Raw genomic sequence first — 15,035 nt, 5'->3', positions numbered from 1 at the left:
CTAACCCGGCTACGCTGATATCAAACTGTTCCAAATGTAAATCTGAAATAAAAAGTTGGGTATTGACCCAAAGTTTGAGGTATCTTTTTTTCCTTCACAGATGTTGCTTGACCTGCTGAGTTCTTCCAGCAGTTTATTTTTGGCTCCAGATTTCAGCATCTGCAGTCTCTCATTTCTTCTGGAAATACTCACGTCAATCTGAAACATACAATTTCTGTTTGCCCAGACCCACTGAGCATTAATTTAGTTTATTGTCACGTGTATCGAGGTACAGTGAAAAGCTTTTGTTGCGGGTTATCCAGTCAGCAGAAAGACAATACATGACTACAATTGATTCATTTACAGTGCATAAGGGATAAGGGAATATGATAAGGGAATGACGTTTAGTGCAAGGTAAAGCCAACAAAGTCTGACCAAGGATAGTCCGAGGGTCATCAAAGAGGTAGATAGTAGTCAAGCACTACTCTCTGGTTGTGGTAGGATGATTCAGTTGCCTGATAATAGCTGGGAAGAAACTGTCCCCGAATCTGGTGGTGTGGGTGTTCACACTATACATTTTGCCGAATGGGAGCGGGGAGAAGAGGGAGTGGCCAGGGTGTGACTCGTCCTTGATTATGCTGCTGGTAGCATAATGCTGCTGGTAGCACAAGGCAGCACGAGGTATAAATGGAGCCGATAGGTTTGTGTGATGGTCGAGGCTGCATCCACAATTCACTGCAATTTCTTGCGGTCTTGGACAAAGCTGTTCCCAAACCAAGCTGTGATGCATCCTGATAAAATGCTTTTTATGGTGCATCTGCAGAAATCGGTGAGAGTTGTAGGGGACATGCCAAACTTTCTAAGCCCTCCAAGGAAGTAGAGGCGTTGGTGGGTTTTCTTGGTCGTTGCTTCAATATGGGTGGTCAGGAGAAGTTGTTGGTGATATTGACTCCTAGAAATTTGAAGTTTTCAATCATCTCTACTTCCACACCATCAATGCAAACTGGGGCATGTGTCTGAAGTCGGTTACTATCTCCTTTGTCTTGCTTTAAGAACCAAGCAAGTTCTCCTTTAAGAACCAAGAGGAGAATTAGTCGATAGTGTAGGCTTTGAGCCCATTCACCAAGATCATGAGTGTCCTTTTACCTCAATACCATTTTTCTGCACGATCCCACAGATCCCTTGATTTCATTTATATCCATACGAATGAGAACAGTGACAGCTGCCACAACCACTGGGAGTGAAAAATCCAAAAGATTAACTACCTTGAGTGCAGATATTTTTTCTCATCTTCGCCTAAATGGTCCAAAATATATTACAACAATGTAAACTGGTTCTTAATCTCCACACTCAGCCTGTTAAACCATTCAAGAATTTTTTTAAATCTCAATATCACCCCTTATTCCTCCAAACTTTGATGAATGTGACCCATCTCATCTCAATATGCACTCTTACGAAGGCCAAGTTCAATTCCAGCATGTCTGGTTCTAATTCCAACTCTGCTAACTCCTCTTTTTCTAGATGAAGCTACTTTATCCACATTAAGATGTGTGTTCTCATCAAAAGATACAGGGTCAGCAGTTTCACTCAATCTTCATACCAGCTCCGTTCCTCTCCCACCAAGTTTCATTCATGATTAATGCAATCTATCAGTCTATTTAAAAGTAAGGAAAAATTGGCTTAGTTCAAAAATGGTTCACTACATTCCAGTTTCAAAAGTCCAAATGACTGTGCCAAATCTCTTCCATTCCTTTGATCTCACCCTCAGTTTAGCTTCAAAATAAACATACCACCAATGACAATTTTTTACTTTCTATGTTCTGAAGGTCTCGATCCGAAATGTCACCCAATCAACATCTCTTATAATGACAAACTCTTGACAAACAAGTGTTCTAAGCATCTCTCCAGAGATGCTGCCTGTCCTGCTGAGTTACTCCAGCATTTTGTGTCTACCTTCAGAAAAGGCAATACGGGGAGAAAAGATGAGGTACGAGGGTAAACTAGCCAATAATATAAAGGAGGATAGCAAAAGTTTTTTTAGGTACGTGAAGAGGAAAAAAATAGTCAAGGCAAATGTGGGTCCCTTGAAGACAGAAGCAGGGGAATTTATTATGGGGAACAAAGAAATGGCAGACGAGTTAAACCGTTACTTTGGATCTGTCTTCACTGAGGAAGATACACACAATCTCCCAAATGTTCTAGGGGCCGGAGAACCTAGGGTGATGGAGGAACTGAAGGAAATCCACATTAGGCAGGAAATGGTTTTGGGTAGACTGATGGGACTGAAGGCTGATAAATCCCCAGGGCCTGATGGTCTGCATCCCAGGGTACTTAAGGAGGTGGCTCTAGAAATAGTGGAAGCATTGGAGATCATTTTTCAATGTTCTATAGATTCAGGATCAGTTCCTGTGGATTGGAGGATAGCAAATGTTATCCCACTTTTTAAGAAAGGAGGGAGAGAGAAAACGGGTAATTATAGACCAGTTAGTCTGACATCAGTGGTGGAGGAGATGCTGGAGTCAATTATAAAAGACGAAATTGCTGAGCATTTGGATAGCAGTAACGGGATCATTCCGAGTCAGCATGGATTTACGAAGGGGAAATCATGCTTGACAAATCTACTGGAATTTTTTGAGGTTGTAACTAGGAAAATTGACAGGGGAGTCAGTGGATGTGGTGTACCTCGACTTTCAGAAAGCCTTCGACAAGGTCCCACATAGGAGATTAGTGGGCAAAATTAGGGCACATGGTATTGGGGGTAGGGTACTGACATGGATAGAAAATTGGTTGACAGACAGAAAGCAAAGAGTGGGGATAAATGGGTCCCTTTCGGAATGGCAGGCAGTGACCAGTGGGGTACCGCAAGGTTCGGTGCTGGGACCCCAGCTATTTACGATATACATTAATGACTTAGACGAAGGGATTAAAAGTACCATTAGCAAATTTGCAGATGATACTAAGCTGGGGGGTAGTGTGAATTGTGAGGAAGATGCAATAAGGCTGCAGGGTGACTTGGACAGGTTGTGTGAGTGGGCGGATACATGGCAGATGCAGTTTAATGGAGATAAGTGTGAGGTTATTCACTTTGGAAGTAAGAATAGAAAGGCAGATTATTATCTGAATGGTGTCAAGTTAGGAGGAGGGGGAGTTCAATGAGATCTGGGTGTCCTAGTGCAGCAGTCAATGAAAGGAAGCATGCAGGTACAGCAGGCAGTGAAGAAAGCCAATGGAATGTTGGCCTTCATAACAAGAGGAGTTGAGTATAGGAGCAAAGAGGTCCTTCTACAGTTGTACCGGGCCCTGGTGAGACCGCACCTGGAGTACTGTGTGCAGTTTTGGTCTCCAAATTTGAGGAAGGATATTCTTGCTATGGAGGGCGTGCAGCGTAGGTTCACTACGTTAATTCCCGGAATGGCGGGACTGTCGTATGTTGAAAGGCTGGAGCGATTGGGCTTGTATACACTGGAATTTAGAAGGATGAGGAGGGATCTTATTGAAACATGTAAGATAATTAGGGGATTGGACACATTAGAGGCAGGAAACATGTTCCCAATGTTGGGGGAGTCCAGAACAAGGGGCCACAGTTTAAGAATAAGGGGTAGGCCATTTAGAACGGGGATGAGGAAGAACTTTTTCAGTCAGAGAGTGGTGAAGGTGTGGAATTCTCTGCCTCAGAAGGCAGTGGAGGCCAGTTCGTTGGATGCTTTCAAGAGAGAGCTGGATAGAGCTCTTAAGGATAGCGGAGTGAGGGGGTATGGGGAGAAGGCAGGAACGGGGTACTGATTGAGAGTGATCAGCCATGATCGCATTGAATGGCGGTGCTGGCTCGAAGGGCTGAATGGCCTACTCCTGCACCTATTGTCTATTGTCTATTTAATGGCTGCCTCTTGCACTGCTAGTCAAATTCTATTCTGTATCTACAGCTCATCCAAGACATGGAAATTTTATTTTTGTGCATCATCCACGAATGCTTTTAAAATCTTAACTCTGATCACATTCACAGGACAAAAGCATGAAATTCTCAATCTCTGCAATTTCCACCAAATTATGTATCAATGCATAATCCCCAATTGCAAAGTCACAAACTTTGTTGCATCCCACCAGACTTTACTGCATCCCACCGATTGCAAATCAGCCAGCCATTAACCTATAAATCAACATCTCTTATAATGACAAACTCAGCAAGTGTTCTAAGCATCTCTTTGCCTTACAATCTCGTCATTCAGCTGCAATAATTAACGTGAAGTAATTAAACATCACATTGATTAAATTTTTCAATTCACGAAGATTTTTTTAAACCTAAAAATTAACATTGCATAACTTAATTTCCTGAGTGTAGACACCAAAGTTTTTCTTTGAAATGCAATGATCAGCTTGCATTGTCTATAAGCACATCTTTAAGCCCATATAGACACATTAGAATTCTTCATGGATAGTATGACTATGATAAAAGTATGTCAGATGCTAGAATAGAATCCCCACAGTAAATAAGTGACCACTATCTTAATATATCATGTTAAGGGGGGGTGGGGGGGAAAGAAAGTGGTTTTCACATTCTTTGCAGGAACATGTCTCCTGAAATATTACCCCAATGACTTGTTTCTAAAGAATGGTAACTGCTGTAATGCAGAAAACATAACAATAATTTTCCATACAGTAAATTCCCACAAACAGCAGTGATTGATAATGGCTTGATCATCAACTTTAATGATTTTGATGGAGCGAAAATCTCTCAAGACACCAGTTAACGATGAATGGCACACCAGGATCTTTACAGATCACCCAAAATGGTTCGCTGAGTATCACCACCCTATATTTTACAGCAGAAGCATAAGATCTTTTATCTATGTTCTCACACTAATTGCATCCGTTCACTCATTGACCAAGCCAGGCTGCAAAAAACAGCAACAGACTGTTTAGTAGAAATGGGAGAGGAATCATGCGACAATAAGAATTCAGATTGACGAGCTGGGAAATATATTTAGGGAGGGTGATCCAGATAAGGGTATCAACAACAAATGGTGGGATACCAGGTATTGAGGAATAGATGGACCATGGATTCATGTTTTTGCAGACCACTGAAACCAACAGGGCAGAAGCCAAGGCAATTCACAAGACAGAAAAGAAGATCAATTATCTTTCTCCAACTGTTCCCATTAACATATTTTATTTTGAGAATCATTACAACTTATTCCCCTAGGCAGTCTTGGTCTCATATCCTTTACCCCACCTTCCCCGCAACTCACAACTCAAAATTAACAACTCTCTTCCCCCCCCCCCAATATCTATTCTGATGAAGTCTGCAAAAGGGAACAACTCAGTTTTTCTTTCCCTGGAAGGTTTCCAGAGCCCGAAACAATTCCCCCTCTCACAACCAGCAATACCCCTGGTTTTGTTATTGAGGACAAACATTTTAATTATGGTTCCCACCCCCACTCAAATCAGAGTCATCAATGCACTTCAAAACAAAACAGAAAATGTTTGAACTACTCGGCAGCTCAGGCTGCATCTGTGGGTGGAGAAACAATTAATGTTTTAGGTCAAAGATTATTTGTCAGAACTGGGAAAGAGAAAATAAGCTTGTTAGTTTGCAGATAGGATGGGGTAGGCAGTAGTCTTTGACAGAATAAATCTAGGGCGACTGTGAGGATAAACTATAAAGAGATCATCTTTTCTGATTTTATTTTTTTAATTATGATTCCTCCATGCTCAAATCAACGTAAATTATGGAGTACTTAACTGCACATACACTGATGAGCCAAAACATTATGACCACTGACAGGTGAAGTGAATAACATTGATTATCTTGTTACAATGGCACCTGTCAAGGGGTGGGATATATTAGGCAGCAAGTGAACAGTCAGTTCTTAAAGTTGATGTGTTGGATGCAGGAGAAATGGGCAGGAGTAAAGACCTGAGCGACTTTGACAAGGGCCAAATTGTTACGGCCAGATGACTGGGTCAGAGCATCTTTGAAACGGCAAGGCTTGTGGGGTGCTCCCGGTCAGCAGTGGCGAGTACCTACCGACAATGGTAGGAGGAGGGACAAACCACAAACCGGCGACAGAGTGTTGGGCACCCAAGGCTCATCGATGTGCGAGGGCAACGAAGGCTATCCCGTCTGGTCCGAACTGACAGAATGTCTACTGTGGCACAAGTCACAGAAAATTTTAATGGTGGTCACGGGAGGAATGTGTCACAAAACACAGTGCATCACACCCCGCTGCATAGCCGCAGAGTGCCCATGATGACCCCGACAACCGTCAAAAGCACCTACATTGGTCGCGCGAGCGTCGGAACTGGATCTTGGAGCAGCTGAAGAAGGTTGCCTGGTCCGATGGGTCCTGTTTTCTTTTCGATCACGTGGATGGCCGTGTGCGTGTACGCCGTGGCTCCAGGATGCACTGTGGGAAGATGACAAGCTAGTGGAGGGAGTGTGATGCTCTGGGCAATGTTCTGCTGGGAAACCCTGAGCCCGTCCGGCCATTCATATGGACGTCAATTTGACACGTGTCACCTACCTAAACATCGTTGCAGACCAGGTACACCCTCTTTCAGCAGGATAATGCGCCCTGCCACTTTGCACACATTGTTCGGGAACATGATGAAGTGTGTCATGGTGTTGCCCTGGCTTCCAAATTCTCCAGATCTCAATCCGATTGGGCATCTATGGGATGTGCTGGATCAACAAGTCCGATCCACGGCGTCTCCACCTCGCAACTTATAGGACTCGAAGGATCTGCTGCTAATGTTTTGGTGCCAGATACCACAGGACACCTTCAGGGGTCTTGTAGAGTCCATGCCACGGCGGGTCGGCGCTGTTTTGGCGGCACACGGAGGACCAACAGCATATTAGGCAGGTGGTCATAATGTTTTGGCTCATCAGTGTATGTCCCCTGTCACTAACATTGTAAAATATACCATACAGAACTTTTGGGAATTATTTACAGGATTAGACAAAGTCAATCAGGATTTCTCAAAGGAAATTGTATTGGGATTTTTGTTTGGAGTGTAATTGGTAAATAAAATCTGGATATATTAGGATATTTAGAAAGACTGATAAAATCTAACATAAATTGTGTGAAAGCATGATTGGCCTGGTTTGAAATTCAATTGGCTGTCTGGAATAAATGGGTCTTTTTTTGGAGTGGCAGATGGTTAACTAGTGGCATACCACAGGGATCAGTGTTAGGGCATCAAAGCATATTAATATTTTAAAGTGACAGAACAGAATGTAGTATTTCATAGTTTGACAATGATGTTAAACTGGAAGGTAGACACAAAATGCTGGAGTAACTCAGCGGGAAAGGCAGCATCTCTGGAGAGAAGGAATGGGTGACGTTTCGGGTCGAGACCCTATTTCAGACTCTACGACCAGCATCTGCAGTTCTTTCTTACAGATGTTAAACTGGAGTTGGATTGTGAATTGTGATGAAGATACAAAGAAGCTTCAAGATGATTTGGATAGATTGAGCCAAAGGGATAAAATCTGGTAGATAACAAATAATTATGGATTATCCATTTCAGTAGGAAATGCAATATATTATTTAAATGGTGTTAGAATGGGAAACATTTCAAATTCTGTACAATTTTTGTTACTTAAGAAACTGAAAACAAACATGCAATTGTAGCTGGTAGTTCAGAAGTTGGCACTTAATGGTAAATTATTTAAGGAAAAAGGATTCTACTAGGTACCATTGCAAAGAGCATTAGTGAGAGCACTTTTGATCTCCTTGGCTAAGAATACCAAGGAGAGATATAGAGGACAAAAGGTTGACTAGGGTTGGAATTCTTAAGAGTTCAGTAGAATGAGATCAAAATTTGACGGGGCTCGAGATGGGCTGTAGGGGTGAGGTTTTTCACTCATTGAGACAGCTTGAAACAAAGGGTCAGTTTCAGACTAGAGGACGGGATTTAGGGCTCGTGGAAACACGAGACAGCAGATGTAGCAATATTGAACAAAAACAAGCTACTGGAGGAAATCTGGGTCGAACAGCATTGTTGAGGGAAAGTAATGGTCAATGTTTCTGGTCAAGACACTGCAGCATGGCCCAATATCGTGACCAGAAACTGTAACCATTCCTTCTCCTCCAAAAAATATTACCTGACCGACCGAATTCCACGAGTGGTTTGTTTCTTGGCTTACTCTTGTCCTTACTTTCTACATTTATACGTTTGCTTTCTTGAGGTATCTTTCATAGTGCCTCAAATGAAGCAACCAGTAATACCCAAAATCTCCACTTGAAATTCAAGAGGTGAAATAAAACAAGCACCAGAATCCAGGATATAACCAGGACTAGCCACATCCCACTTATCTGTGAAAGTGGAAACCAATCTGCCTCTTCACCACAACACAACAACTGGAAAAGGTTGGATTGGAGGTGGATTAATGGGAGATCTTTGGGTCCATTGCAGTACTTCTGCTTTTAGGTACATTTTACATTTTCTACATAAAATATATAAATTTCTACACAAATGTAATCTCTGCAAATTCAAGAATTTTCAAAACGGTTGCTCGGAATGAACCATCTCCATAAAATTAATATGTGTAGGAATGAACTACAGATGCTAGTTTAAATTGAAGATAGACACAAAAAGTTGGAGTAATTTAGCAGGACTGGCAACATCTCTGGAAAGAAGGAATGGGTGACGTTTCGGATCCGACGTCCGAAGAAGGGTATTGACCTGAAACATTGTCCATTCCTTCTATCCAGAGATGCTGCCTGTCCTGCTGAGTTACTCCAGCATTTTGTGTCTATCTGCCATAAAATTAATACCATTAACAGAAAATTTTAAAGATAAAGATAAATGTAAGGTTTAACGGGGCAACCAACAAATTGATTTTTAAAAATTGAGATTAAGCCAGACATCTCAACTATTTTTAATAATAATAATAATAATAATACATTTAATTTATATAGCGCTTTTCAGGAAACTCAAAGACGCTTTACAGAGCAAACAAGACATAAAAACAAACAAACAAAAGATTTGTCCAGACAAAATATGGACTTTGGCTATTGACTGATATTTAAAACTTGGATGAACATAAAGTGAATCCTACAAGAGGTAAGACGATGTGTAAATTTGCAGAACAAAATCTCAAGGGGATCTACATAACTGTATTTAATAGATATTTTATTTCTGCAAAAAGATCCAATAGTTCAACACTTAATTTAAATGCATAGATTTCAAATTGATTTTCATATTAAAAAAAATAATCATTAACCAAGTGAAGAAGGGCATGGGATTGGACAGAAGCATACAAAATCCATATGGGCTGAGTGGGAAGCATTGAAGAAGATTTTCCTCTTGCCTGAGAAAATAGAATTAGGGGCCACTGTTTAAAACAGAGACGAGACAAAATTCATTCTTATGAAGGGCTGAGTGCCTTTGGAACCTCCATGGGCAGTGAAAGTAACGTTTTTGAATATTTTTAAAGCAGAAATAGATCTGTACTTGATCAGCAACGGTTACTGCAGAAATACCAGAATATGCCATTTTTACACAATCAGATCTGTCGCAGAGCAGACTTGAGGAACTGAGTGGCCTACACCTGATCCAAATGTTTTATGTTCACATGTCTATAATTCATCCCTTCCAAAAACAAATATTTTTGAAGTTTCCATTACATTTCTTATTTTTAGTTATTCTTAAACTAATGATTCATTTAAACAACGTTTTCATTTGTGATGTTTCCAGTTTTCATTAGCACAAATAACTAATCACAAGAAATCTGTAGCACAAGAAACTAAACAGATTTCTCACTATTAGAATCCCCTATAGGCTGCTGTGTTGGTATTATTTTGCATAAGATTGAAGAATAACATTTTGAATCAAAGTATTCAGGCATCACTGTTACATTGGGCATACACAAATTTAATGAAAGCCAAAATTGAATCTCATTGCTTACTGAACTTTCCATGCATAATTTGACTTTATAAATACACTAACATTTTGCAATCTCCTTGGACAGTTGGGATCATGAAACATTTTCCTCAAATTCTACTTAACATAGTTCAGTATCTAATTTCTAAGTTTATAGTAATCTTTTCCACAGCATTTTTACTATGGAAATGAAATATATATGTGTGTGTGTGTGTGTGCGTGCGTGTATTACATCTTGTATTTCTAATTAGTTGGCTTCATCTGCAACAGTGGAGTACTGGACTTAAAAAACAGCCCAACATGTTATATCAATTTATTTCTGAACATAAAGGCAGTTATTAATATTTTCATAGTCAATTCAAGCAAGTACGTTTAACTCATCTTAATTAACATGCTGAATTGGGACTGAAATGTATAATTTGTAGCATGGATTTATTTGGCAGTTTCCTATAAAAGAACAGCATTGGGAAAAAGAGATGCAAAGCGCAGTTCAGGAAGTTAAATTTAATAAGTATATATACAATTACTTTTAAAAGGCATTTGAACAAGTATTCAGATAGGAAAGAAAGGGCCTATTCTGTGATGTACAATTCTATGCGTCCCTAAAATTTTAATATCATTTTTCAATATTAGTCCATTCTGTTTTTCAATATATTGGCACGCAATTTCAATCATTCTTTGAAAGCACTGCAATTGGCTAGGTGGTATCATACCTGACCAAGTCAGAAGGTCAGGGGGTTTCTTGTCTTATTTCAACATCCCAACATATTTTCATCAATGGTCCAATGTGATAACCACAGTATTAAAGTGCTGGAGATGCCATCTCTCAATTCTAACTCTCCTGACAGGTAACTTGATTTACTTCGCACCTTTTATGACTTCACTATTAACCAAAGAACTTTATAGCCAAAGATCTCACACAAAACTATGAATATAGGTCAACTTTTCTGGCCTTTTCAAAATACTCCCACGGGATACTTTATCCAAGAGAGCATACAGAGCTCCAATTTAACATCTCATCTGAAAGGGAAAATCAGGGTGCTGATTCCCACACCTAAACATGACTGCAGTAGCATCAAACCTGCGTCTAATTTGAAATCAGTTTATAAAGTGTGTTGCCACTCAACTCTGCACATCCCCGGTGTAGATGTCAAAGATCTTGTTTTTTTTGCAAAATAATCAAAAACTACAAACATTTTAAGTTTGCCATTTGTTTGACCAGAGAACAGATCAACAGATTGAAATACACATTAACTCAATCTGCTCAAATTCTCAGCTTTTTCGATTTCAGATGCTAATGCAAACAGGCATGGATAGTTGATGGAGAAGCTACAATACAAAAAACATATCAATTTATATAAAAACAAAGCTGATTAACACTAAAGAACATATGCAACTCCCAGGGCACTGATTAAAATACATCTCCAGCAGAAGATCCATTTCTACACGATCCACATATTTCCGACTTTGAAGATCAAATGTATCCATGCTATGTTTTAAAATAATTGTCCTCTTTAAATGGATCATTAAAAATGCAACAAAAAAAAGACACACTGATCTAGATTCACTTCCAGTATTATGGAGTTTGAACTTTCTCCATGGCTTTCCTCCTGCCTCGCAAATAAAGAGCAAATTGGTTGGCTAATTGACCATTGTTAATTGCCCTGAGCGCATAGAATCTGAGGGAATTAAGGCCAATCTGGAGTTAGAGCAGGATTACGTAAACATGCATTTGACAGTCAGTAAGGTAGAAGGCAATGGAGGCCAATTCACTGGATGTATTCGAGAGTTAGATATAGCTCTTAGGGCTAACGGAATCAAGGGACATGGGGAGAAAGCAAGAACGGGGTATTGATTTTGGATGATCAGCCATTATCATATTGAATGGCAGTGCTGGCTCGAAGGGCCGAATGGCCTATTCCTGCACCTATTTTCTATGGTCAACACAAACAGTTCCTTTTCAGTGGTCCAAAGGGCCTGTTTTACAGGCTGTGGCAAATTCACGGGCTGTGTTTTGAGAACACTGTCATCTGAACAATGGTAATGGGGTTGAGTTTAAGAAACTCCCAAGTGTAGTTGAAAAGAATGATTAGTCCTGCAAGATGACTTTTACACAAACGCTAAGTGGGGAAATGTTAGAAATGGGCAAGTTGTACAATATTTTGGCGATATTCTATCAATTTAATAATTTAAACATTAGTTTAGAAATTAGTATTCAATCATAACAATGCTGAAATACTGTTTGGAACTCACTAACATTTTCAAACTGTTAAGTCCTCTGAAATTTTAGAATCACAATTCCGTTTTGCACCCACAGCGTTTTAATTCTGGAGCAATTGGAATATGCAGACAATTCGGTCCAAAGAAGCAATGTTGGGATCAGTACAAATTTACATTCCATAGTAATATTTGGAAAAATATATTTCTTAACTGTAAAACCAATTGCCACTTAAAACCATCGATGTACATATTCCACCACAAAGTGAAGAAATTACAATACAAACTTCAGTGAGATTGTCCCTCTCTCAACAGACACTGAAATACAACAGCAGTGTGCCACAAAAGTTGGCATCATTCGCGCACGTGTTGAGATACAAACCATATTCTTCTACAAACACAAACAGCTTGCTAAAAAAAAATACTTCAGCCACCATAAGATAGTAATGCAAGTTAAAAGCAGCAACGACATCCAGTTCGCATATATTGGAGCAGAGGACAGGGTTGGTTGCACAGCCCCCTGAACTGACTGACTTGTGTTGATGTTGCTGAGTCGCGCTCGCCAGCGCCACCCCGCTGCTCAGAGCCGCCACTGCAGCCGTTCCGGCCCAACCCATAGACACGGAGAAACACAACAAAATGGCTGCTCCGGGCCCATCACGTGACCTTTTGTACTCCAAAGGGGGGGGAGAGGGGGGGTGAATAAAAATAATAATAATTCCCCTCGCTCTCCCATCATGAAATAAAGATAAATCACATCCCGTCAAGGAAGGGGCGGCGTGCGGGGCCCCGGGCAGGCCGCAGCTGTCGAGGACTGGGGGGAGTGTGTGGGTGGTTCCGGGGCCGCCTGCGTTTCCGCGGCCCGGCCCCATGTTTGGGAGGAAGCGAGCGAGAGCCATGTAATGGCGGCCGCGCAAGCTGCGCGCACACACACACACACACACAGCAATAAACAGCACCGGCCATCACACACACACAGTCACAGCCCCGGCCATCACAAACCGCCCGGCGGCTTTTTGGAGGAAAATAAAACACACACACAAAGACAGGCACAAACACGACCTACCGATTCTTCCTCTTTCTCCATCCCCGTGGGCATCTGGGGCACGGCTCGGTTGATTGAGGCATATTCGTGCAGATCCGGCAAGTCCTCGCACCGATACACGGGCAGGGGTTTCGATGCATCGAGCGCCCTTGCCCGAAACGACAGTTTGCTCATTATTCTCGCTCTCCCTCGATTTGTGTGCCCGTATTCGCGGCGAATTACAAACCCAAACACCACCGCGGGAGGGAGGAGGGGGTGGTGGGGTAAGGGGAAGGGAGAGGGGAGGGGAGGGGGGGGGGGGATTCGGTGATGGTGGGAGGAAATATATAAATATATATATATAAGATGCGCTTTTTTTTTCAACAGCCGATGAAATGTTGACGCCTATACCCAGCAAAACGTGCACGGAGTCGCCCGGAACCTATCATGGATGAGAGTCTGGAGATCCTAGTTCCATTCCGTGAAGAGAAATCGGGGTTTGAAGCGGAAGAAAGGCGTGTTTTTGCCGCCGGTCCGTTTGGGTTCCTTTTGTCGGCTTCAATACGCCATGGCCAACATGGCGGTCATTAAAGTCCAGCCATCCCACAATGCACAGAGGCGGAGAGGACGGGGCTCGGCCCCGATCCGCTGCGCGCGCACCCGCATCCGCGCCCGGCCGTCAACCGCCAGACCGGCAGCGGCAGCGGCTGCAGCCGGTCGCTCCACCGCCCCTTCCTCGCCCGATCGACCGCCAGGTCGCTCAACCGCCACCCCCCCCCCCTCCATCCACCGGCTGCAGCCGGTCGCTCAACCGCCTTCATCCACCGGCGGCGGTGGCACCAGCTGCAGCCGGTCGCTCAACCCTCATCCGCAGCGGCGGCAACCGCCTCATCTACCAGTGGCAGCCGGTCGCTCCAACCGCCCCTTCCCCGCCCGCCCGCCTCATCCACCGGCGGTGGCAACGACGACGACGGAGCTCGGTCCCACGCCGCCCTTTTGCACCACAACACAAGACAAGGGGGCTAGGCGGAGGTCGCTCACACTCCTCCGCCTTTTTGCACAACGCGACGGCGGAGGTCGCTCCCATCGGTACCTTTTACACAGCGACGGAGCTTCACCCTCTCCGTCTTTTATGCACAACACAAGCCCCACAACGGCGGCGGCGGCGGCGGCGGCGGCGGTAACAACAACCACAGCGGAGGTGGTCGCTCCCTCCGCCACTTTTTGCACCACCCCGACCGTGTCTATATGTCCCATACCGCCTTTTAAGTTTTGCACAACACAAGCGCGCCGGGGAGTGTTGAAAACTTTATTTTTTTTCTTGCTTTTATTCAAATTCGGATAGCAGGCCGTCGTCGGAGTTGCCCAAAACTGAAACCATATGATAAGACACAAAAGATGCTCCTGCACAAACTTGAAACGCAATCTCAAGCGGCTCCAAAATTTGCCCCACTCTTTTAACTTTAATTCAACTACGCCACAACATGGACGCCCTCAGTTACAGCAAGTTTTGGTTTTTTTTTTTTTGCCAGCAGCAGCAGCTGTTGCAACCAGCGCCCTCTACAAACCTCGCGGAGAAGTGGATTCGTCTTTTTTTTTTTAAAGACGAGGGAAAAAAAAAGTATGGGTCCGTTGGGAAAAGAGGAAGTGTCACATGTCTTTTACAATCATATCTGCAGTTTAAAACTCAATGGGCAGGTTGTAATATGTCACACGCGTTGTGCAATCCTGGAGTAAACAATCACAAAGGCTTGTTATTTGCACTGATGACAAGACAAGTCTGGCAACCCATGGGTACCAACTTGTTTATATTTTGTACTTACAAACCTGATCCTGAATTGATCCAAAATGTATTCCCAATGGGATACTTATTGTTTTATGCAAATTTGCCCATCTATTTTTAAGAGACAGTTTAAGTCATTAATAATAT

General features: G+C 42.5%; 1 protein-coding gene across 4 annotated transcripts in view; it reads right to left on the bottom strand.

Moving 5' to 3' along the window:
• LOC144608130 (enhancer of polycomb homolog 1-like) overlaps positions 1-15,035 on the bottom strand; it is a 174,988-nt gene that overhangs the window by 92,781 nt on the left and 67,172 nt on the right. For 3 of the 4 annotated variants that reach the window (XR_013549169.1, XM_078425514.1, XM_078425524.1), the window contains exon 1: positions 13,148-13,712. The exons of the other annotated variant lie outside the window; for it this stretch is intronic. Coding sequence is in view for 2 of the 3 variants with exons in the window: in XM_078425514.1 (XP_078281640.1) it covers positions 13,148-13,300 (153 nt within the window). In the remaining variant the exon portion in view is untranslated. Of the gene's footprint in view, positions 1-13,147; positions 13,713-15,035 lie in introns of those variants that run through there. 4 annotated transcript variants of the gene reach the window in all.

This window comes from Rhinoraja longicauda, chromosome 2 (assembly GCF_053455715.1).
Source record: "Rhinoraja longicauda isolate Sanriku21f chromosome 2, sRhiLon1.1, whole genome shotgun sequence".
NCBI classification, from domain to species: Eukaryota; Metazoa; Chordata; class Chondrichthyes; order Rajiformes; family Arhynchobatidae; genus Rhinoraja; species Rhinoraja longicauda.
The sequence above is the reverse complement of the archived record's forward strand: the minus strand, read 5'-3'. Positions and strand labels throughout refer to the sequence as shown.